Below are 27,069 nucleotides of genomic sequence, written 5' to 3'. Positions count from 1 at the left end.
TATGGAACTGCATTTCCTTTAAAGGGCAAATTCACAGAATGGAATTCCTCCCTGACCACTAGCTATTTCTGGATTTAGTTGATAACCCTGATAAGAAATGTGTTTTGCAAAACTATGTTTAGGCTGTCATCTGTGACCATTTCTGAAGTCATCAGATATGACAAGGGTTACCCATCCCTTGATTACATCCTGACTACTATGATGCACTTCGTATGGATCTACCCATGAAGAGTGATTGGAGTCCTTGATTAGGTCAAAGTACTGCAGCTAAGCTATTAATAAAGTAAAGGGATCATGTCAATACTGAGAATTTACGCTGGTTTAAAGTATTGATATTACCGTTTAAAACCCTAAATGGCTCAGGATTTGAGGAACTACATCCTCCACTTGTTACAATCATTGACATTGATTCTCTAGATACATGAGGGAGGAGCCTAACCCAATCCTAATCCTATGATGTTCCTGAGCCACTGAAAGTTGTGCTCATAAGTCACATTTAGCCCACATACTTCTGCCTTTAGGAAATGGGAGAAAACCCTACTTTCCACTTAGGCCATTTTAGCTCCAAATACTTCACGGTGACTTTAGCTCTTGTTTATGATCACATTGTTTGTTTGTTAGACTTAGATCCCACTGTTCAACTTCATTGTTTTGGGTGTCCCGCGGGGATAATATAAGCTGAAATAGTGATGCTGTTCTAACCTATTAATTGCTCTCACGCTTTCATTTATTCAGAGAGAATTAGAAATATGCTCTCTATTCTATCTTCCTAGCAATTATCGCTCCAGAGCATCTCGAACACCCTTTTACAGGGAAGAGTAATATGCCAATACTTTAATAAGCAATGTGAAAGCGTAGTTACTGAAAGTGTGTGCGAAGTAGAGATGTCATTTTCACCCAGTAGCTTTGGCACTTCTGATGTTTCTAAGACAACAGATAATGTGTGGAAATTATGTTGCATGTTAAAATTGTTTCTGCCTTAGGGCATTCTTAAACTGGTCCTTTGTGTAGTTCGAGTGTACATCACCTTTGCACATATTGCATCAAAAGGTAGAAATGCTGCAAATGCAGCTTTTTAAGTCCTGCAAGTTGACAACAACGTAACTAAGTAATATTTGTTGACTATGAAGTTCAGGGGAAAAGTCAGCCTTTCAATAGACAATACTGGACAGGAGAAAATAGAATTAGATGAGGAAAATGTCTTATAATTAGGGAGATTATCCATCTGATTCAGTCTTGCCAACATTACTCGGCAATAGATTCAAGATTTCAAACAAACATTTTTTTAGGGTTCCCTGGAGAAGGAAAGGACATCTTGCATTCAAGCAACCGCTCAGCAATTTCTTTTGCATGATGTGATTGCTCACCTCATTCTCAAACTGTTCTCCTTGTTGAATCTCTTGGGGATAGCCATCAATCAAGAATCCCTTCGCGCTTTCCATATTGGCAAGTATAGCTTCTTTTAAGAGCTCCGTGACAATATCCTTAATTGAAGAATACAAAGTAGTTTAGTTTAACATCTGGTCTGCAAGCTGAAGTGCCTTGGAATGAGACATAACCTAATATGTTCTTATTCCAAGTATCTTGTGCATTTATGTTCATGCACTATTTTACCAAATTTACCTATTGAAGACATTCCAAAATCCCTTTCATTACTGAGTCTTAACCTAGACATTTTACAACCAGGGAAAAACTAGAAAATGGGGGGGGGGGAAGGCAGTACTCCCTTGAGAGCTAATTATTTTAAATACTGGAGCACATTATCAAGCATATCTCTTACAAATATATTCAGTTGAAGCAGCCTTTTTTTGAAAATGTCTCAATGAGAGCAGCAAAGATACCTAAGTTATTGGGCTTCACTTATTACCTTGCTTTCTTTAAAACACAACAGGTTTTGAGTTAATACATATTGTTCTTCAAACAAATTTCTGGAGAAAGAACCTATCTACCGTGTTTCTCATATAATAAGGCCGGGTCTTATTTTTTTTTGAGCCCCGAAAAAACGGCTAGGCCCTGGCGGGATGAGTGGAGGGCCCAGCAGGGAGGCGCCCACTGCCTTGGCCAGAGCTCTGCTGCCGGGCAGGAAGGCCCGTCTGTCAGCTGCACAGGGCGTCCCAGGTGAGGGTCTTTGTGCTCTGCCCGGTGCCAGGCAGGGATGGCGGCTGGGCACTTCTCCCAGGGTGGGCCGGTCCTGTGCTGCGGCCCCGGGAGATTCGCCTCCCCATGTGGAGTTGGGCTGCCCTCTCGGGCAGAGGAGGCTTTGTCGTAGTAGGGCATCGTTTATAAAAGAATGGGCTTTGCCTTCAAACGATGCCCTGGAAGGCGGCGACAGGAGCTCCTGAAGCCAAGTGGCTCTGGTGGGGCTCCAGTTGCAGGGAGGAGCCCTCACCGGCCCGGTGCCAAATGCCACAGCGACACTCCAAATGCCATGGAGGCACAGGCAGAAAGGAAAGCAATGGTGGCAGAAGGTCTCCCAATACGAAGTGTCCCACCGACGTCAAGGCTGACATCCACACCGATACTGCACGCCCGCTGAACTAGCCTGCAGCAAAAGTACTTGGCGAGAGTAGGGAGGTTGGTGGCAAGGCATGGTGGCTGCCTGCGGGGCGCTCCTAATGGCAAGCCCCCTGCCCTTCCGCCTCATTTTGCATGTTTTAAAATAGGCCTAAATTTGGGGGAGGGGCTTAATTTCATTTTATGCCTATAAAACATGCTGGGACTTCCTATTGGGGGGCCGTATTGTTGGAGAAACACAGTAGTTTTGATATCATCCAATCAAGTTTCTTCCTTCTCTCCTCCCATACACACCCCCATTGAAGAGATTACATTAACTTTGGAATCACATCTTACCCCTGGTATAAATTCACCACTCTCGGTTATATCTCTGACATTCTTACTCCTTCCAGATACTGTCTCATTTTGGATCAGATCTTCTATGGACAGATGCATGAATCCATACTTTTGTGCTAATTTCTCACACTGGGTTCCTTTGCCAGAGCCTGGGCCACCTTTATAAGTAAATATAAATTTATAAATTTGAGAGAGAATAATTGACTCATCGTAGACAAAAATGATCATAGGAGTATACCAATTAAACATCACAGAAGCATACCATTAAATGGTGGTAGTAGATAATAAAGGCCTCTTCTAGATTCAGCATTGCAGAATCCATAATGAAATCTCTTTCATTTCTAAACTATTATTATACCAATGTTTTTTTCACATACAACTGCCCAGTCATTGATTGAGATGGGCGGCCATGAGAATTGAACAGATAGATCAGGGATTTAAAACTCGCAATGACATGCTGTCGTCACGTGATGTATTTCCACTTTTCCCCCCTTCGTTAAACTGGGGTTAGGCATGGCCAGCACGTGATGCATCTGGCCCTGGTCCACGAGTTTAACACCCCTGATAGATAGATAGATAGATAGATAGATAGATAGATAGATAGATAGATAGATAGACAGATAGATAGACAGATAGAAAAACAGACAGACAGACAGAGACAGAGAGAGAGAGACAGTTGATAGAGATCTAGATAGCTAGATATAAATTTATAATGTTGTTAAGCACAAAAGGATGCCGCTGCAATTGTGACAGAAAAGAGAGGGATTTGATAGGTCTCATTTAGCTTATTTCATTCATATCTTATATTTTGTCAAACGATCAATCATAAATGAAGATGGTAGATTATTTTGAGAACTGATCAAGTGAGATTGTGAATCTGGTACTTCCCATTGCTGCAGCATTAGCTGTAGTAAAAGGTCATGGAAGCCATTTCAGATTATGCAGATATATAAAAACATATGTTTTAAAATGGAAATATTGCCCAGCTATTCTTATCTGCAGTGTTTTAAGGGGTCTTGTTAAAAATTAATTCCCAAGCAAATCACAATGACTTATCAACTATCCATGTAATAAAAAGGCAGGAGAAGAAAGAAAATGACCAATTTCCTAAAAGAAAATTCTTCTTCCAGCCTAATCCAACCTTAACTGAAAGTGAAGGTAGAAAACAAAATGTACAAAGATTTTTTACAAAGTATATTACCATCAATCCAAATTACCATTCTATATGGAATACAGGTACCCTTAAATTTTCAACCATAATTGAGTCCAAAATTTCTGTTGCTAAGCAAGACAGTTGAGAGAGTTTTGCCCCATTTTATGACTTTTATTGCTACAGTTAAGTGAATCACTGCAGCTGTTAAGTTAGTTAAGTGAATCTAGCTTCCCCATTGACTTGGCTTGTCAGAATGTTGCATAAGGTGATCACATGACCCCAGGACACGGCAGCCATCATAAATATGAATCAGTTGCCAAGCATCCAAATTTTGATCACGTGTCCATGGATATGTTACAACAGTCATAAGTGTGAAAAACAGACATGTTCACTTTCTTCAATGGCGGTGTTAACTTTGACCGGACACTAAATGAATGATTGTGAGATTACCCATATTTATCCATCCATCCATTTATTTTTAAACCACCAACTCTCTGTGTGATTTACAAGAGACCACACCTAAAGTATGACTACAATAAAGTATGGGACACGATGGCTCGCCTGTTAAAGACCCTCAAATGGACAGCTGACAGCCTGGGTTCGACACCCGAGCTCCACACAATGCAGGGGTGTTAAACTCAAGGCCCGGAGGCCGAATCCAGCCCAGGGAGTGCTTAGATCTGTCCTGCAGGGCCACCCTGGAAACAGCGAAGGACCTGCCCGCTGTGCTTCTGCTATTAAAAATAGAGCTCTGGAGGTCCACATGTGCCCCCCTCCCCAAACTCCGTTTTCACAGGCAAAGGGTTGCAGGAGGCCATCACAGATGAAAATGGAGCTCAGGAGCATGTTTTCTTTAGCAGAGTGCTCAGGCCACCACAGGCACCCCCAACACAAGTGACATCAAGCCCATCCCGGCCCCCCAAGAACAAACACAACCCTGATGTGGCCCTCAATAAAATCGAGTTTGACATCCCTGACAAAATGGGATGAGCTCCCATTATTTGCCCCAGTATCTGCCCACCTAGCAGTTTGAAACCACGCAAATGCAAATAGATTAATAGGTACCACTTTGGTGGGAAGGTAATACACTATGCCTCTGACTTATAGTCATGATGGCCACATGACCACGGAAATTGTCTTCAGACAAAGCTGGCTCCCTCAGCCAAGAAATGGAGATGAATGTAAATTTCCTTTCAAGAGATAAATCAGCAGGCATAGGCATATCTTTTCTCTAGGTTGTATCAAATAGTGCCATTCTATCCAAAGATGCCATTATGAATGCTAATATTCCAGTAAAATTGCAAAATTAAACAATACAAGTTAAACTTTTGTAGTTAAAGGCTTTACTGAAATCCACCAGGATCCAGTTCCAAATATGCACGAAGGGGATCAGAGGACACATAAGCAGAGAAGGGATTATTCTAAAAAGAAAATTGTCCCTCCTCAATATATATATATATGTAACAGGATATCTGAAATTCTGTATTATTATTGCAGCTTGTCGCATGGTCAGCCACAGGATTAGACTGGATTTGGCATTTTTTTTTTTTTGTCCATCTATTGAGTCCTTCCCAAGGTCCTGGGATAGGCAGATGTTGTTCTTTGATGTTTTATCATATTATTATAGGAGTGGAAGGAATGGCAGATCCTGGGGGATGGAATTCAAAGAGGGATCAGCCTAGGGGTGTCAAACTTAAGGCCCGCAGGCCAGATCCAGGGGGCTGACTTGGAAACTGCAAAGGACCAGCCCGCAGTGCCTCTGCCAGCAAAAATGGAATTTGGAGGGGCAGTGCGCCCTCCCGAGCTCCATTTTCTCTGGCAGAGGGTTGCAGGACGCCATTGCAGCTGAAAATGGGGCATGGGAGGGCCGTGCGTGGGCCCCCCAGGCTCCATTTTTCCTGGCAGATGGCTAGCAAAACAAACTAAAAACAAAAGAAAAGGAGAAATGTTTTCCCTTTTGCATTTGATTTGAGCATGCAAGAAGGGACAGGAAAGGAGAAAGGGAAAGAGGAAAGATAAAGAAAAAGAAGGGAAGATGGGCAGACAGCAAGGAAGGAAAAATAAGGAAAGAACGAAGGAAGGAAGGAAGATTATAATGAGAGTGAGCAAGGGTCTCAGGGAAGTCCTGCCTTAGCACTTGGACACCACAGGTGCCCCCGACATGAGTGACATCAATCTGGCCATGCTTACCATGGCCATGCCCACTCCCCAGTCATGCATACACCTAGCCCTCCAAGGTCAAACACAACCCTGATGCAGCTCTCAATGAAATCGAGTTTGACACCCCTGGCTTAGAATCTCCACATAGCCACAAAGGAGCTAAGCTGAACCCCTCTTGAATTCTGTTGACTCTTACATAACTGCTAGCAGGTGCTAACTGTTAGTTGAGAATATTCCTATGCACAGATGTGAGTAGCAATAAATCACTTTAATTTAACCTTCATGTGTGGATCTGATCTTTCACAACTGACAATTACCAAATTATGTCTTAACAACTACCACATTGATATCATTAAAAATAGCCTTCTCATAACAACTTTCCACATTATGGATCATTTGCAAACAAGTGAGAATTTCTCTACTACTGAATGTTTCTGACAGGTACCCAAGCAAGTGAGAAATTCCATCAACAGTTTTGAAAATTCACATTAGTATATATACAAAGACAATAATTTTGTAGCTATCCGAAATAGAAACCACTATTTACAAAGGTTGTGGTGGAACTACATGGCCTTGCCTTATATGAGATTAACAAGCAAATGTGTTTCCTATAAAAACCATGGTAAGCTGATGCCTTTCTGGCATTCAGTCAGGCCCCCAAAATCAAGAAAGACATGGAGAGTTACTTCCGAGAAGTTTCCTTTATTTTTCTTCACCTATAGACAGAAATCTTCCTTAACTAAATAGAATATATATTTTTTTTATTGGCCAAGTGTGATTGGACACACACAAGGTAGTCCTTGACTTACAACCAGTCGTTTAGTGCCTGTTTGGACTTGGCACTGAAAAAAGTGACCTATGACTGTTTTTCACACTTATGACCATTGCAGCATCCCCATAGTCACATGATCAAAATTCAAACGCTTGGCAACTGATTCAAATTTTGGATGGTTGCAATGTCTTGGAGTCCCTTTTGCGACTTTCTGACAAGAAAAATCAATGAGGAAGCCACATTTACTTAACCACCGTGTTATTAACTAAACAACTGTAGTGATTCACTTAACAACTGTGTCAAGAAAGGTTGTAAAATTGAGCAAAATTCCTTTAACAACTGCCTCACTTAGCAACAGAAATGTTGGGCTCACTTATGATTGTAAGTTGAAGATCTTAACTCTCTCCCAACCAAATTACCTAAGCTTTGCTATCTTCCTGGGCCTCTGAAATCTAGCCCCTCCTTCCTGGGAATACAACTACATTCTACCATATTTTCATTGGTTAGCAAGATACCTTTTGCGAGGGGCCTTTCCAGCCTCTGAATGCTGGATCCAAGCCGGTGTTTTTCCAGATCAAAGACAATATTCATCATCCACTTAATTTTGGATAGGCACTCCTTATGAGTAAGCAGGGAAAACTACTGTTTTATTTATTTATTTATTTTTATTTATTTATTTGATTTGCCAATTGTTTACAAGATAATAAGTATAAATGTATACATAGTTGTGAATACATGAAATGGGTACATATAAGAAAAATAAAAGAATAAGAGAAACAATAGGACAGGGACGGTAGGCACGTTGGTGCGCTTATGCACGCCCCCTACAGACCTCTTAGGAAAGGGGTGAGGTCAATAGTAGACAGTCTAAGGTTAAAGTTTTTGGGGTTTGGGGAAGAAACTACAGAGTCGGGTAGAGTATTCCAGACATTGACCACTCTATTGCTGAAGTCGTATTTCCTGCAATCAAGTTTGGTGCGGTTTACTTTGAGTTTGTATCTATTGTGTGCTCTTGTGTTGTTATGGTTGAAGCTGAAGTATTCATTGACAGGTAGGACATTGCAATGTATGATTTTATATACCATGCTTAAGTCAGACCGAAGACGGCGTAATTCAAGGTTTTCAAGTTCTAGAATTTCAAGTCTGGTGGCATAAGGTATTCTACAACGAGTATACTGTTTTACAATCAATTTATGACGAAGTGGCTGAGTTTGGGATTATATCAGGCTCACACTCCCAAAACATCCTTTACAAATGTTAAGCTTCACATATCTTAAATGTAAATTTTTTTTTACTGTATTCATCTGGTGAGTTTTCACCTCCTTAAAAGATGACAGTGTACATTTGTTTTGAAAACATTTTCATATACTTGATTTTTGGGGGGATTATGCAGCAAAAGAGTATGGATTGTATAGTTAATTATGGAATAGGTGCCAGATGGATTTAGAATGATAGTAATTTAGTTATTATTAGTTATTAGTTATTTAGTTATTAGTTATTAGTACTTATTAGTTATTTATATATTTTACTTAGAATTATTTAGAAGATATTTTCTCAGGGGAAAATGGAGATTGCTTTCCTTTATGTTATGATAAGGAAACCTTGAAGGCTGGATACTCGATCCCGAAAATAAAGAAAATAGAGCAGAAATCCTTACCATAAACTTTTGGATATCTATCAGTGAGGTTTCTCAACAGAATGGATAACACGCTTGCTAACATTGTCAGAGCAAAGTTTTTCTAACAAAGTCATAAGCAATAAATATGCTAGAATGAATACCTATGAAATTAATTTGAAGGGGAATTTAAATATAATACAAATAAATCTGAGGGGATGACTCATTCCCTAACGGAGATGAATTAAATCAGAAAATTGATTTGGATTTTTTTTTCCTCTTCTGAACAAACAAAACAGCTCTGCTAAGATTTTGAAGGACCTTTTTAGAAGTGACAAACAAATGGATAAATTTTACATTGATAAAAAGAAATCCATTCACTTTCTGAAGGATTTTCACTTTGAAATACAGATGAGTAGAAAAATGCTTCTGAGACATTTTTAACAGGTTTAAGAATAATTTTAATCTTAATTTTAATTTTAAAATTAAAATTATTTTTTTGTTTTTTCAACCAGGGTTAAAAGAAAAAAAAGTGTATTTGGTTATTCTTAGTAGACTTTTTTGATGACAGACAATGATTGATGTAGCATTTGGACCTTGTTTTACTTACCTAAGAGACGAATATTGTGGGAGATTGTGGTTTATTTAGAGAGAGCAATAAACTATTAAAATTATTTTACCTTCTGGAATGAAAGGGAAAGTTACTTTTTTCCCCTCCTCCCTTTTTTTCTGTTTTACCCCAATTCTTTCTATAAATGTTATCTGTAGCTTCTGTTGTTTCCATTGACTTTTATTCTCAGATAACAGAGACAACAGATAACAGATAATCAGAGTTAGAAGGGATCTTGTAGGTCATCTAGTCCAACCCCCCGCCCAAGTGGGAGACCCTACACCAGTGGTGGGATTCTTTTTTTTTTTTTACTATGAGTTCTGTGGGCATGGCTTGGTGGGCATGGCAGGAAGGATACTGTAAAATCTCCAGTTAGAGGTGGTATTTGCCGGTTCTCTGAACTACTCAAAATTTCTGCTACCGGTTCTCCAGAACTGGTCAGAACCTGCTGAATACCACCTCTGCCCTATACCATTTCTGACAAATGGCAATCCAATCTCTTCTTGAAAGTCTCTTATAATGTTTAGCAAAGTTATTTGGGGTGGGGGGAAACCAAGTGTGTGCATTGCTGTTGTCAGTCTGAATCTGGACTCTTTCAGCTCTTTAGAAATTAACTTGTTTGCCCTTAACTTGTCACAGTCATATCAAATCGATTTTTTTTTATTATGGTGATAGACCATCATAGAAAGAATAAAATGCAAATAGTAATTTTAAAACTGAAAAAAATACCTTGCTACAGTAAAACTTCTAAGAATTCCTAAAACCTAGACAATAAATACTTTACTTTCAAATAGGCTGAAAAAAATACTGCCTGGGCATGAAGAAGAAAAAAATACTGAGATGTATTCTTAAACAGTAAAGAAAGTTCAGTTTAGATTTGTATCCCATCCAAATTCTTGACAGCAAACACTGGTTAACAATAAATTAAAACATACATTCTACTTTTTTTTAAAAGGGAAAATTAAATTTCTTCTTTCTCTTGTACCAGCAGGCAGTGATTGCTACACCAATATAATTTCATAGTGGATCACATAATACTATTTGCATAGATCCCCGCTGTAGTTGCTCCTTATTGCTAGGGACACTTGGACGATGGCTATCTGACAGGCCTTCACAGTATATTCATCTTGGTTGCCAATACCTTCTCTTGTCTTCACTCTTTGGGACCTTCAATTAGGACTTGAACTGGTTTTGATTTAGTGTGAATTATTTTTCTGTATCTCTGAACAGGAAGAAACCCTTTTGGATCAAGACCTTCACTAATGTTACTACCATATGCTTTTTTAGCCTATTACCCCAGTAATGGGATTCATTTTTTTACTAACTGTTCTGCGGGCATGGCTTGGTGGTCATGGCGTGACTTGGTGGGCGTGGCTTGGTGGGTGTGGCAGGGGAAGGATACTGTAAAATCTCCATTCCCTCCCCACTCCACTAACCTGCTTTCCAGCTCCGTTCTCCTGTGCAGGGCAACAAAAGACGACCCAGCCAATCAGCTGGGACTCGGGAGGCAGAGAATAGAAGAGGGTGGGGCCAGTCAGAGGTGGCATTTGCTGGTTCTGCAAACTACTCAAAATTCCCACTACCGATTCTCCAGAACTGCTCAGAACCTGCTGAATACCACCTCTGTATTACCCTGAATAAGAGGAATTGCAGCCACGTGAAAAAGTGGGTGTGGATTCAGAATTCTATATATTTGGTCACTTAAAAATAGGCAGGATAGGGAAGGAGAACTGCATGCATGTTTTCCCTCTGTCACTCTATTCATTTTTTTTATCACCCTTACAGAAAAGTTGCCTTTTCTGACTGGCGAATAAAGGCAAATTCAAAGACTAAATATCCCAATGCTTTTTTTAAAAACCCAAGTCATCTTTCAAAGCATATGCTGCGATCAATAGAGCAAATATAAAGACATGATTCTGGCAGATATCTCTATGATGGAAATAGGGATAGTTTTCACATAACTTCATTAACCAAATAAAGTTCTATTTGTTCACCATCCACCTGCCCTTTTCATATGAGTGAGAAAAAGCTATCTGTGCAAAAAAAAATAATCCAGTTTCCTATTATCATTTGACATTATTTTTCTTTCCACCTGACAGTCCTTGAATTTAAGACTAAATGAGCATAAACACCTTGAGGATAGATGCAAAAAACTAAAGAAGTATTAACAAATCCTATGCTATGCAAAAGGTTTGTCTTGGCATTTTTGTAACCCAGATAAATACATTTAGAGACATTTTTTTTCCTTACATTTGTTTAGAAAGTACGGTGGGGAAAGATTATCTTTATGCTAAATAAATAAATACGATAGTGTCTAAAAATAACATTTCCAACTAGTATTGTATTCTGCTCACATTTCTTGGCTTGAACGCAACCAAGAACTGTGTTTAGATGAGTAGGGTTTTCACTTAGAGTTAAAGTGATGCTATCTTTTACCTGAATTTTCTTGGCATAGTACTAAAATTCCTGGCACTCCACTGAAGAAGAAAGATGGAATTAATTACAAAAGTTGATTTTCATTTTGTACACTCATCTGATATCTTCCTGTGGGAGTGTGACTTTATTACTATTACAACCATTTTATTTAGGGATGAGGACAAAGCACCAACATTTTTCTCTTTGATATAGTACCTTTTTTATATACAGGTAAAATTTTTTATCTTGTAACCTCTTTCTTTCTTTCTTCCCCCTTTCTTTTTCTTTCTTTTCTCAAAATTCTTTCCCTCTCTTCCTCTTCTCTCTTCTTTCTTTTTCTTTCTTTTGCTTATTTGTGTATGTATTGTGACTGGTTTTAATTGTAAAAATTAATAAACTATATTTATAAAAAAAAAAAACCAGAGAGAGGAAGAGTATTCGATATCTTTTCCGGTATCTTGAGTTATTTATAAAAAAACAGTAAAGGAGGGATATCAATAAAATATAATAAAATAAACTACATTAATGGAGGTCTGAATCTTCATGTTTTCTTGTGTGCTAGGTATTGTGAGGTATTGTCATTTATAGACGACTTTTTTAAAGCACAGCTGTTGCCTCTGAGTCATTATTGACTGCTTCAGTTCCCAATCTTTTAAGAGTTGGAAAAGCAGCAGCAGAAAGAAGGGAATATTTTCTGAACAGACTTGTGCACAGCAACCTGTTCTTTCAAAAAAAAAAAGGACCAGTCAAACAAACCACTTCAGAGTTACCAAATACTCTGCTGGTTATTTCCAAAGCATCATGGAAACCTCTCAGGAATGATCTGGAAAAAAATTTCTTTGCATTTGGTATAACAGATTAATTTCTCTGGAGAATTATAAAATCATGATGTTGCAAGCATAGCTGCATATGAAAGGGGCAGAGCTCATGTCATTTTTATTTAAAAAAAAAAAACTGGTCCTGGAGCTGTTTCTGATGCCACTTATTTAAGAAGTTAACATTAAACTTAATACAACATTTCTATCTAAGGAATGATTTTTTTTTTCAGGATTGTGCAGAAGTCTGAAAGCATCTGGGCTATTTTAGTAACAAAAGATGAAGTCTGAAGCACTTGTTCCAATCCTTTCTGAAGTATGCACGGCCCTATCCTCCTCTGTATGCTTCCAGCAAATTGTTGTAGCAAAACACAACATGTATCCATCAGGGGATCTAGCTGAAGGAAGAAATTGGATTGGGAAGCTATTCAGTCTGAGATATTGGCCAAAATATACTGGCTATCTGTGCAAAAATAAAAACCTGTTTCCTGTTATCATTTGACATTATTACTTATTACTCCATCCGCCAGTCTTCGAATTAAAGACTAAATGGGCATAAATACTTTCAGGGTAGATTTATGCATCTGAAAAGCTAGATTTTTTTTTTTAAACAACTCTCTCTAATTCAGCCTCAATCCAATGATGTCACAATCATTGCTTTGTTTTCTGTGTCTCCTCACTTGCTTCTCTGTCTCTAATCCCACCCTTTGGTAATATTAGTTAAAGAAATCAGATAAATCAAGTGTTTCTCCATTGTTGAATTCCAGGGCAATTCCAGGGACAACATCAAAGTGTGGGGTCCTGCACCTGTGTCCGTAGGCTGACCCCTTTTGCTTTAAGCAGCTGGAGAAGAACGCCTCCATGGGCCCTTCAGAGGACAGTAAGAAAGGAGCAGCTTCTGGCAATGTGTTTCTTTTTTGCATCGGCATTTATCAGACAGTTGCCAGCAGCAGATGAACAATGGAGGGAAATATTCAGTGCCATACAAAAGAGAGGGCAAACATATCCAATTACAGGCTGATCTGTCTGTGGTATATTGTCAGATTCAGAGATTTCCTTGCTCACAGAAGATCAGGGAAATTATCAGAAGGTTTGGTTCGTTCCCTTGTGGATCAGCAACAGTATTTTGTGCATGTCCTTCTATAGTTTCTCTTGCTTGCCTGGGCAGGTCAGGCAGGAGGGATATGTTGAGGGCCCCATCTCCAAAAAAGTTGCATCTAATGGGACCCAGGTGGCTCTGCATCTTCTCTGCTATGGACCCTGCCATCTGGAATATTATTCTTTCAGAAGGCCTTCTCACCAGTTTTTTGGGATCTCAGGGATAACCTATAAGGTAGCTAGCTATATGAGATTAAAGAGATGCCCTTCTACTTCCTTGGGTTTATCTGTTTATTCATTTTTGATTGTTATAGATCAGGGGTGTCAAACTGGCGGACTGCAGGCCAGATGCATCACACACACAGGCCACGCCCACCCCCAGCTCTGCAAAGGGGGGAAACGTAGCAAAATGTCGCGTGACAGCAATGTGACGCTGTGAGTTTGACGCCCGTGTTATAGATTGATATGGAGTTTTGAACTGTTGCTGTGCTGTAAGCTTCCCAGTCACATGTTTGTGAGATGGATAGCTATATAAATATGCTAGTATATATAAATAAATTAATTAAAAAGCCCATTGTCATGTGTTAACAGAATTATGAATGAAATTGTTACTTCCTGAAGAAGAAGAATCTTCTCCCACCAGAAATGAGGTTAGCTACCTCTCTTTCCATATTCTGCAAGATCTGGCTTTGCTATCGGGACTGGGATTGTTCCCTTACTTGGATTAACAACATCCTCTCCTGCTCATATGTTTTTTATGGTTTTGTAGTTTTTAGTGGTAACTTTTCATCTAGTTATTGGTTTTCTTTTTAATTAATTGTTGCACCCTGAATCATACTTTTGTGAGATGGGTAGCTGTATAGATGATTAATAGGTAGAGATATATAGATGATATAGATATAGATGATAGATGGATGGATACAGATAGATGAGCAATCATGTAACCATGTGGTGCTGCAACCATCATAAATGCAAGCTGGGTGCCAAGAGCCTGAATCACGATCATGGAACTGCAGCACTACTGTCATGGGCACAATTCAGAGAAACAGTTCCCTCATTCAGGTTTAGTCTACCTTCAAAGTCACTGAATGAGTGGTTGCTGAATGAGAACCATCTGTGTATCCTTCCAAATATTGAGAGTTTGAACCTTGAACATCGGTCTCCAATAAAATAATTTATGTTGTTCCAGTCAATGATTAAAAAACATTTTGGCAGATGTTTATTAGCTCTTCTTTTGGAAGCATTATTATTTTTAAAATGCTGCACATCTCTTTTGTGTTATGTACCTAATTGCCATAGCAACTTCTCCACATTTTTAGGAGTTTGCATGAATTCTAGAATTGCAAAAAGCTTAATTAGCTCCAAACTATGATTAACAACTGAGAAGAATTCAACATTGATACTGGTGGGCTGTATTTTCATCATGTTCTATCGCTTCAAATTGAGAATGAAGCTTCTCAGGATTCCCCTGGTTATATATTGAAGGTTTATTCATTTTCTCCCAAGGAGGATTATTTGTGTTACTAATGACTTTCAGGATCAAGTGATTCTATCCATCTGTGACTAAATCACTACAGAGAACACAGAGTTGTAATGTTCCTATGCATGTTACCAGATGATGAATAATGAACAAGAGTCCTATATTCTTAACTGCCAAGAGCTCTTCCTTTCTTGGTTTAAATGAGTAATGAAGCTAAAAGCCAACTTATATTCACAATGTTTCCCCCCCCCCTCAGTAATATAATAATATGCTTCTCTCATTTTGCCCCACTCTTTTATGATTCACAAGCAATCTCAACTGCACTATTTGCTTAGTACTACAGGTAACACAATGTAGAAAGGAAAAGAGCTCTTTAAGGAAAGGTTGCTTACACATGCTCAAATACTGACATACATATGTTTGTGGATAAGTATGTATACATATATTATTACCAATCTAAATCATTCCATGTCAGGATTAAAGCTTCATCGTTGAAGATTTTGGACCTTAATGTACCATACTGGCTAGAGTAGGTTGGTTGAAATATGCATCATGTACATTATGTTCCAAAGTCTTCAATGAAGAGGCTTTAATTCTGACGTGGAATGATTTAGATTGGTAATAATAATACCAATTATTCATCCACAATCATATATTATTTTATGTCAGTACTTTTTAAACTCCCCAGTCTAGGAATGAAACAAAATGATTGGCCCAAAGTCAGACAGGTAGTTTCGGTTTGAAAAGGAGGACTCAAAATGTTTCCCCACTCCTAGTTCAGCACCGTACTCACAGCACTATACTGCTTGTCATGTATATATACATCTTGTGCAGGAAAAAAACTACTCTAAACATCTACTAATTTGGATATTAATTAAATACCCCTATTGGTAATTATGAAGTTTCTTCTTTATAGTGTTATGTGATGTTTTATTCTCAATGGTTCTGATCCTGGAGAATCTAAAAAAGACACCACATGTAGACAAATTTATGCAATTAATTAGTACTTGTCCAAAGATTTATTGCATGTATAAAACAAATATGTCTGGACATGTCTTTTGTTACTCACCAAGTACAAAAATTATGTTTGATTTCCTCAGGTCTTCTGTAAAATCTAAATTAAAATGAAAATAGTTTTAAATGATAGTCATAAGCAAAACATACATAATACTGTAAAATCTATCACAATGATTCTCAACCTGTGGTCTGTGGACCCCTGGGGAGTATACAACTCCATCACAGGGAGTCCGTGAAGGCTTGAAGAAATATTATGATTTAAATCTTGGGTTAAGTCTTGGAGGTCTGTGCCCATGATCCATGGCCACAAAAGGTATTTAAAGAGGGTCCGTGGTGAAGAAAAGGTTGAGAACCACCATATCATATTAAACTTACAATGTGACCTTGTGTGTCTCTACAAGGAAAGAATACTGAAAATTGTGTTCCTGAAATTTGTGGAGTACTTGATATTCTCTGAGCTTGGTTGTTTTTTTGCAGATGTTTCATTACCCAACTACTGTATGTAATATCGTAAGCGTGGGATTCATTCCCTGTCTATATACAGTAGCTTGCCCTGCCAGTTTTGATGGGAACATGAGTTTCTTGTTGGGAGTTCCTTGATTAAGATGTTTTCTGCTTTGCTTCTTACACAGCTCCTTTTGTAGGAGGTAGGATTGTTACTTTGGTAATGGAGCACTTGGTTAGTGTGGGTTGTTTTTCAAAAGACTTGTGTTTTTAATTTGCCATCATTTCCTTTGAATAAGAACATTATTCAGAACAGTACAAATCACTGCAGCAATCCAGAACACAAGAAAAAGGAAATAAATTGCCTATCTTCCAACATCTTCCAACAAAATAGATACCCACGCAACTATCAAAAAGGGCCTGACTACTCAATCCACTACAACACAATCAAAACAAGCTATGAAAAAGTTAACACAACCAGTCACCAAAACATATCAAAAACAACCAGCAGACTATTACAACCATACAAACAAATCATCATAGCAAAGAAACCAACAAAAGCCCTTGAAGAAACATGACTCACTAAACTCCTTGAGTTAATGCATGGACAGACTCAACCACAGTTTCAACTGGGAAGAATCAACAATCAAGTAGAAAACAATACCTTAATCAGGGAACTATCGAGGAGAAAATCATATCCCCACCAAAAGTGGCAAGGCAAGTTACCATATATAAATAGGGAGCAAACCTCACAGTTACTCATTCTGATGATGTTAGTTAGTTGGGTAATGAAACATCTCCAAACAAACATCCAAGCGTAGAAAGCACCAATGACTCCATAATTCAACCCATGAGCTACATATATTCTCTTCTATGGGAATCACTGAAATTTACTCTCAAATACAGGCTGCAGTCTATTTTTTTCTTAAAATAAGTTTATATTGTCAAGTGGATGAATCAGAATAGCAACTAATAAGCAATCTAATTGCTCATTGCTATTACAGTTCCTTATAGTCATGGTTCAAAATATTTAATGCAAGACACATGGAGGAATATTTTATGCTACCCTTGTTAAAACTTAATTTAAATTTTGTCAAACGTTCATGTATGCCATTTTCTTCTGTAAGCTTCAAGTTCAATCTGAAATCTATTCCATCAATTCATACTTTTAACCTGAACACCAAACAATTGCAATGATTTCTTTTCTTGAACAATGATCTCTTTTCTCGCTCAAGGACAACTAGAGTTAATTGCTGCTTTGTTGGGAGCATGTCTTACTGAATGCAAGCCTACACATGATGAAAGACTTACAATATTATCATTGTTCAATACTATGAATGTTGTTTCATTCATAAAAATCTGAAAAACAATCTGTCAGTCATCATTTTTGAATATTTCATTACCAGAAGTACAAGGGTTTTGAACCCTGCTGAATGTAGCTATTTTGAACCTTGTGAGTACTGAGTTAATAAAAGGTTGCTATTATACTTCCATTCCTATACTAAAGGATAAAAGCTGCTCTATGGCCACTTTATTCCATACAATATGAACACTCCTAGAACATCTGCAAGGATACCCATTCATATTTCCAACTTCTTTGGACAGTGGAATATTGCAGAGCTGATCAAAAATTGCAATGTAGATCACCATGAATCTCCAAATGAAAAAAACAAACACCCAATGTTCAGCCATTCTATGCCCATAGCCTTCCAAATTAAAATAATTTGTATTATTATTGTTATCCTCATTAAACATAATTGCCAAACCTGAAACATTTTGATTTTTGAATATGACAGATTTCTCATAATGTTGGGGATCCTTTGTTAAACATTCTGAATTTCTCATAGCACCATGAGGAGAGATTCAATGGCTTTCTGTATCATAATTGCAATGTGAAAACCAAATGCTGCTACACAGGCCAATGCATATATTTATCCTATAACTTCTTATAAGCATCTTCTTTTAACGACCCCATAGTCTCTTACGGAGTGGAGTCTGGGCAACTGAATGGAGCTAGAAGAGTGTTTACTGGCCGGATGCCCTTCCTTGTCACCAATGCAGAGTTTTGTTCAGCAAATATATTTTCATTGTGCTCAGACAAAGAAATATCTGCCTCTACCTAGGATCGAACTCACAGCCTCCTGATTGTGAGGTGTGAGCTCCACCTCTAGGCCACCACACCACTCCCTTTATCCTATAATTTCTTATGAGACTAGCAGACTTGAAACACCTTAGAAACACTGCTACATCTCTGAACAAGAAGTTAGCAATTATCTTTATAAATGAAATCATTGAAGATGATATATACTTAATTTCTAAGGGCACAATGGTATTCATGAGACGCTGGAGTCAGTTGCATGCTGTTTCACATATATGGGGCTGTGAACATTTGAAACTAATTCATATGAGTACTGCTCTTTGATATCAATTAAACAAGCCATCTTTTTCCATTGTCTTTCAGAGCAGCATTATAAGCTGATTCCTTAAAGCAGCAGCATTTTTTTTCCAAGCTCAAGTTAAAGTCTATAAAAAGGATGCTGCTACTTTAATGCGCAGCAAGAAGGTAAGAAAGTCCAAAATGCTTTGAAAATAAAACATGCATGGCCCCAACATATACATTAAGAGGATTCATTTAATACTGTATATATTATAATAATTTATACTAAAATTATAAAAACTCACCTGCATTTTCAGGCCTGCAAACACATGATTGTTCATATGCCTGTTATATTATAAATTAATATGGAAAAAAATTAGCTTATATGTTATCATTACTAAATCTAATAATATGAAAACAAATTTGTCCATAATTCTAATTCCATATGTATAGGGTTTTTTCTGTTTGTTTATTGGGTTTTTTTCCATCAACCACTTTAGTGCACCTTATCATCAAATTAATTTGGGGCATAGTCATATTTTCAGTACTCAGTGTACAGTATGTTTTATGTTTGAAATTTCAGCATTCCTTTTTAAATGCACTTAACATATGCTGAGGAGCCAATATACCCAATGTTAAGGTTTTCAGATACAAAAAAAATACTATATTCTAGGTAAGTCAGGATAAAAGGAATAATAAAGGATTCAGTGTATCTGAAAGTTGTAGAATTTTCTGAATAGGTATTGACTTACATAAACATGAGCAGGTAAGAGAACTCTCTATCCAAGCAGAAGCCCCTATATCATTTTGGACAAAGGACTGTACAATCTCTCCTTAAAAACCTCCAGTGATGGAGCACCCACAACTTCTGAAGGCAAGCTGGTTCACTGATTAATTGTTCCCACTGTGGAAAGTTCTTCTTAGTTCTAGATTGGATCTCTCTTTGATACGTTTTCATCCGTTACTTCTTGTCTCAGGTGCTTTGGAGAATAAGCGATCCTCCTCTTCTTTGTAACAGCTTCTCAGATATCCAGAAACTGATATTATATCACCCCAATCCTTCATGTTAGACTAGATATATCAAATTCCTGCAACTATTCTTCCTATGTTTTACCTTCCAGACCCCTAATCATCTTTGTTGCACTTCTCTGCACTCTTACTAGACTTGAGTCTCAACATATTTTTGGATTGTGGTGACCAGAACCGGATGCAGTATTCCAAGTGTAGTCTCACCAAGGCAGTATATAGCAGTACAAATACTTCATGTGATCTTGATGCCATCCCTCTATTGATCCAGACTAGGGCTACATTGGCCTTTTGGGTAGCTGAAGCACAGTGCTGGCTCATACTTAAGTGATTGTCCATTATGACTCCCTCTCACAATTACTGCTGTTGAGCCATGTATCATCTATTCTATACCTCTGCATTTGATTTTTCTTGCCTAAGTGTAAAACTTTACTTTTCTCACCACTGAATTGCATTCTCTGAAATGCTATGTTCTCTTCTCTTGATACATTGGCCTACTTCCACTGGTGGCTCTCACTTCAATTCACTTCTATTTGTATGCACTTATATGCTAAATGAAATAGTTGATAGGTTTTAACCACTTCTAAATCTACGCTCTTCTGATTCATTGCTTCTTGCAATTGTTTCCTTCCTGTTACACAGTAATATAATTCTAAACAATATTATAATATATACACATCAGAAACCAGACAATTGCTTTTCCTTTTCCTCTTTTCAGTCTTTAAGTGGATACAAGTGCATATAAGTGCATTGTATGACTTCTTTCTGAGTTTTTGCCATTTTATCTACTTCTTGCTCATTTTTCTGGCTTACCAATATTACCTTGGGTAACAAGGCTAAACAAATATATTACCTTTAAAGAGTAATAGAAAATTCCAAAATTAGGTGTTATTAATATCTGGGATTTTAGAAGTTATACAGACAAGCTTCTGCCATATTCCCCCAGACTTAACAACTATTGATATGAAAGATTAAAAAAATCTGGACAGTAGAAGTTTCAGTACTTGGAGACAGCAGAAGAGAAGAAGAAAAAACTGGAGAAAAATAACAAAACACAAAGATTTGCAGGTAGACATAGAAATGATGTAGCAAAATAAAGAGACAGGCTTTGAAGACAACGGATTACACAATTTGAAGGGTATAAACATCTGTGTCAAATGATTAATGAATGCCTTCTTCACACTGTTTAGATGGTTTTGACTATCTAAAAATGATGTCTTCTCCTGCCACATGACTGTCTACTTTTATCTTTTAAAATGGAGACATCCTGGAGAGATGGACAGATTGAACATCCTTATCGCAAAAGAATAAAATGAGCCACCCACATAATTTGCTAATCTTTTCCTATTGTCTGCTATCCCTTCTGTGTTCTTCATGTTATTCTTATCTACAACTGTTTGGTCTTTTTTATTTATTTATTTATTTATTTAATTTTTCAATATGTTTGCTTTCTGTTCGAGACCTAACGTGATAGATCATACGAAAGATCAGCTTTGGCACAGCAACCATGTCACAATAATTATTCAGAGGTTAAATCTGTAGCTAAATTGTTTTCTTTTTGACTTTTCTATCATTTTAGCAATAACAGGAATGTTATGAAGTAGATCATGCCATGACACTATCATTGCTGAAGTGCAGAGTGAAAATAGTACATGAACTGTATCAGGGATTCTCAAACTGTGGGATGGGAGGGAACGTCTGAGAAGATCAACCAAACTTTGGAGGAGCAATGGCTAACTGCTAGAGCCAGGCTAATTCACCTTCTGTCAACTATTGGCTAAGTGCCCTTGTCTCCACCCATGAAAACAATATTGGGTCTTGTCAGTAGTTACAGCTTCTGTTTTGTCTCCCCCCCCCACTTGTCTGAGTTAAGATTAAAAATAGCATTGGCAACTTGTCAAGAAAAGGACAATACGCAACTGTGCTGACCTCAATCTGAAGATGAAACTGTGTAGGCTTCTATTTTGTGCTCAGGTTACAACACCTATATCACCTTTCCTCCATACCATTTTTACTGCTTGAATGGGAGAACATTGGCTTTCCCAGAAGGAACTAATGGGCTTCAGGATAGTACATAATTTAAAAACAATTACAGGTTTCTAAATGAAAAAGTGGCACACGCTTATCTTTGTTCTGGGTTTCTTTGTTACAATACATTCTCTACTACCCAAGAAATTTTTAAAAAGTAAGGTGATGGTGATAATAATAAACAAGAAACTCTCAAGAACCAGGAGGAAAAAAAGAATTGTGGATTGATGCTGAAGACTTTTTCTAACCCTTCAGATCTTTCACTAGGGTCTGCATAAAGATTATTTGGTGGAAGGGTTGTGTTGGTAAGGGAAAATGCCATCACTATCTGAGAATACATAGTCCTCAACTTATGACCGCAATGCAGTCCAAAACCGCCGTTGCTAAGCAATACAGTTGTTAAGTGAGTTTTGCCTCATTTTATGACCTTTCTTGCCACAGTTGCTAAGTGAATCATTGCAGTTGTTAGTAACCCAGTTGTTAAGTCAATTGACTTTGCTTGTCAGAAAGTCCCACAAAATGATCAGATGATCCCAGGATCCTGCAACAGTCATAAATACAGGTCAGTTGCTAACTGACCAAATTTTGATCACATGACCAAGGGGATGCTACAATGGTCGTAATTGTGAAAAATGGTCATAAGTCACTTTTTTCAGTGTCGTTGTAACTCTGGCTAGTCTCTAAACATGGTTGAATGTTGAGGACTATCATGTATCATGAATACGGACACATCAACTCCAACATATCATCCCTAATTGTTTACCAATTATTTTAATAGCATTTCTTTGATTATTATCATTGTTCTTTGTATACATTTTAATGTGCCTCTTATGGAAATATATATTTCTGTGTCTGAGCAAACACTTTTGCTCATCCGTGCTGGATTATTCTTGATTTGGTGCCAGTTTGGCACCTTAGTATCCCTGATTGACAGCCAAGCTGGTTTTCTTCCAGCTCTGTTCTCAAGCAACAAATTTTTCATTTTCTCAGTTGAACTACATGAACTTCACAGAAGCAGCAGATGGGGTGTTGGAAACCTCACCTTTTTTTTTTTTTTTTAGTTTGGATTTTGCAAATGTATCATCTGTTTAATATTACTGGGTGAATAGAAATCTCCAGGACTGGACTGGCAACTCGAGGCTGATCATTTATGAAGGTGAACAGGGCAACAAATTGTTTTCATTAATGGAAACAAACTGTGTCCGTAGTTTTGTTCCATCAACTTTCCCACTGGGATAGTGAATCATCTTACATTTACCAGTGTCATGCAATTGGTGGCTTTGAATGTAGCAGTAGTATATCAGCCAATTTTATTGGGGGGAGGATGGCATCACAGAAATTCATTCATTATTAGAGGCAGTCCCCAGGAGCACAAAGTTTGCGACCCACTGAATTATGTGATCTTGCCTAGCATCAAAACATCAACACAGTACTGCACTAATGTCATCTTGAACCCAGACAGACCGATTTGATAAGCAATAACATCTCTATATAAATAGAACTCCAAATGCCTGTACAGAAGTTATGCCTCTCACTGTTTTCTCATTGCAAGTGAGAAATATCTTAATCCAAATGGCAATTATTTACTACTGAATTCTCCAATAGGAAATTGCTTTATGCAATTAGACTCTACAAAAAAAAGCACTAATACCAGTACTAATTCCCAAAATAGTATTTTAAATAATATTAAAACCAGCACTTTCCACTAAGCAAGATAGGGATCTTTGCAACTAAAACTATTTTTTTAAGCTCTTGAATACACCAGTTCCCATGGTAACTTAAGATGAACAGATTGTTCCTGGATGAAAAAAAAAAGTTAAACGTCTTTTAACATTCTAAGACAAGGAGTATTTTGCACATTCCTATGGTATATTTTTACCTATACTGTCATGAGTAAATGTCCCAGTATCTGTTTTCTATCTGAAATGGTTATCTGTTCATCAATATTTACATAGTAAAAAAATTATGTACTTCAGTTTTGAAATCTAGATATCTTTCTCTACATGATTAATTCATGTAAACTCCTAGTAGTTAGGAGCTCACATGCCTATAACTATTAAAATTACAACCAAAAAACTGAGCACTTCATAGCAAGGGCATCTCTGTGAGGAGTGTCAAAAAGTCTAGAGAATGGCCACAACTACATGATTGAAGTTCTACCCCTTTCTATGCATTCTACACATGCAACACATTTACAAAGTGAAGTAGACCCTTTACTTTTCTAAAACCCTTACCTTCACCCCTGGATGCTCCTAAATAACAACATAACTTGTTTGGAATAGTTACCAACCAAAAGTCAATGCAGTGATTTTATGTATGTTATGTTGAGCTAAACATATATATGAAAAATCAGGAATCAGCTCCAATAACTAAAAAAGAGTGGTATTCTAAGAACAAATAAACAAATCTTAATCCACATCTAAATCCTTTGTTTTCTTTCTTTACCTTGGGCTCCTATGTTGTGAAAATGTTTACATACATGTATATATATCTGAAACATTTTACTGCTGGCTGACTAGTTTCAAGTGACTAATTTATGATTGTTCAGGTATGCATGTACCTTTAAATTTTCTAATCACGTTTCATTAAATAAATCCTCAGGTTTTCAAAAATGGATTATGTTTTTCTGCAACAGATTATAAAATAAAATAGATTTTACATGACAGTAATAATAGCAATTTACTATGGTAATTTGCTTCCCTTTATATCCTCAATTAATCCATAATTCTTCCTAGAATGTAAGTTCAAAGATTTTGCTGTATATTAAAAAAAAATTTACATCTTTAAATTATAATGATCTTTATAAGGTCATATTAACCAACATGTGTGGGATGTCTTTTAAACCAATAATACCCATAATCTTAGCTTTTATATAGTAAGAGAAATGTTCTTTATCGATTCATCTTATTTTTGCTAAATATTTTGGTATTGATACAACTACGGTTATATTATAGTACTGATATATAATCGATAGGTTTTGCATTTCTATCTAAAAATCATTGTTCATATTTCATGGAATAGACAATGCACTAATTGTTCCTTTGAGTCTGTATTTTTAAGGAGAAATAGGTTTTAGCCAACAATATACATCTTCTGGCAAAAATGTAAAAATCTTTGTGGAAGTGCATCATTTCCTTAGTTTTCACAGTTTCAATTATTTACTGACTTCTTCCCTAGTAACCTATGACTCATTTTAATAATTCAACACTTACAACTGCTATGAGAACAAATGATTATTCTTGACTGGAAGAAATCACGTCAACACTGAAGTATGAAATGTTCTGTTCGATGCTTGCCCAATCCAGATAACTTTATGATGATTCTCTTTATGATGGTCATACTTTTTGGGAGAAGATGTAGGTAGTCCCATGGATCTAAGACGCACCAGGTTGAGGGAACATAATTTTATTCCTTTACAGTTTGCAACTATTAACTACCAGGAGTTTATATGAATTACTCATGTTGAGAATTCTGGCATTACTAGATCTACTTGAATTATATTTTTATTGCCAATTAACAGAATACCAGAATAACAGAGTTGGAAGGGTCCCTAGAGGTCTTCTAGTCCAAATCCCTGCTCAAGTAGGACAGTTTATACTATTTCAGACAAATGGTTGTCCAATGTCTCCTTAAAAACCTCCAGTGATGAAGAATCCACATTCATGCATATATTGTACTCCATTCCCATGAACATTCTTTTACATTTATGAAGGTGGTTCTTACTCTGCAAATGCACAATAGCCTAATTATTAGTGTAAGTCTACTTGATTAGATTTTGATGAGAATGCTGATGATTGTGGAAAAGTTGGGGAACAAGTCAGCTTGAAGATTATCCCAGAATGTTAACCCAATGCAGGTGATAACTACAAAAAAAGCACCTCAAATAAACTCTATCTTACTACCTTAATTGACTTAATTGTCCAAGAATCTGCATTTATCATATGCTAGGCTTAAACTCCCTTATTTAAATCCATATTATTCTTAGTCCCTCAGGCCTGCGCTCACTCCCATGGGCATATATGGGCCCTGACATATATTGTCAAATAAACAGTATTTCCTCATCTTATGTTTTACTAATTGTAAACTAGGGATAGGGAACCAGATACTCTCCAGATGTTTTAGACTTCAACTTGTCCATCCCAGGAAACATTCGGGGGTGGGGAGTGACAGTTACAGTGCAAAACATGTAGAAGTTGTCATTCAAGTAACAAGCACTTGTGATTGCAATTCGCTGAACACAAACATAGGCAGTAATATCTGCCTATGTTTGTGTTCAGTGCTTGTTATTTGAATGTTACTTTTAAAATGGTAAATTCTGCTGTAGTATTTAAGGGCAGTTGCAGTGGGAGAACCCGTGGGAAAAGGCTGTTTATACATTTTCTACTTTGTCCAGAAGCAATTTCTTTTCCTCTATGCTTCTTAGTGCATCCTGAGAGTAAAATCTCTTCAGCACTCATATCAAGGAGCCGATGGGTTATGAGAATTTTCTACTCTTTCTTTTTCATGACTGGAAATTGCTTTTTTTATTTAAAAAGAGTAATACCATGTGAATTTGTACTGTGTAACACAGGGGTTCCCAACCCCCAGGCCGTGGCCCGCTACTGAGCCATGCCCTGTTCAGACCTGGGCCAGGGAAGTGGAAGGTGAGTGTTCACGCATGCACAGCTCCATTTGTGCAGCACACATGCCCACCGCTTACACAGATCATCCCCTCTCCACCCCCCACCGCTGGTCCGCAAAGCCGGAAAGGTTGGAGACCACTGGTGTAACACATAGATTGGAACTAAGTACTACAGTCCCAAACAGAATTATACAAAAAAAAAAAATAATAATAATTGGGAATTACTCATTTCCCAAATATCATGATTAGATTTATTCATTCATTAGATTTACACCCTGCCTTTCAGTCAGGATCCCAAAACATATGTATTATGCTTCTTACCTCTTATCATTCCATAACTACTATCTGTGAAGTAGACTGTGCTGAGAGTGAATGGCTGGCCCCAAATCATACTGTAAGTAGTCCATTTATCATTTCTGTCTTAAAGACATATTCCAAATACCATGGATATTTAATTGCTTTTTTTAATGAATTGCAAAACCTGTTATCTTCTGGGCACTAACAGAAACTGAATTGTTCTATGACATCTGTTGTTCTGTGATTATCTTCAGCACAGGTGGCCCTCCCACATTTTAGCTCTTTTTTTTA

The 27,069-nt window shown here is 37.4% G+C and overlaps 1 protein-coding gene across 1 annotated transcript in view; it reads right to left on the bottom strand.

Annotated features, from left to right (window-relative positions):
* The window catches only part of AK5 (adenylate kinase 5), a 142,329-nt gene that overhangs the window by 9,013 nt on the left and 106,247 nt on the right, over positions 1–27,069 (bottom strand). The window contains exons 9-12 of the mRNA XM_026679324.2: positions 19,112–19,151; positions 16,038–16,082; positions 2,851–3,008; positions 1,368–1,484 (exon numbers count right to left, since the gene is read on the bottom strand). Of these exons, the coding sequence (XP_026535109.1) occupies positions 1,368–1,484; positions 2,851–3,008; positions 16,038–16,082; positions 19,112–19,151 (360 nt within the window). The remainder of the gene's footprint in view (positions 1–1,367; positions 1,485–2,850; positions 3,009–16,037; positions 16,083–19,111; positions 19,152–27,069) is intronic.

This window comes from Notechis scutatus, chromosome 3, assembly GCF_049901735.1.
Source record: "Notechis scutatus isolate UNSWTSFEM ecotype Mainland chromosome 3, rNotScu1.2, whole genome shotgun sequence".
Classification (NCBI taxonomy): Eukaryota; Metazoa; Chordata; class Lepidosauria; order Squamata; family Elapidae; genus Notechis; species Notechis scutatus.
The sequence above is the reverse complement of the archived record's forward strand: the minus strand, read 5'-3'. Positions and strand labels throughout refer to the sequence as shown.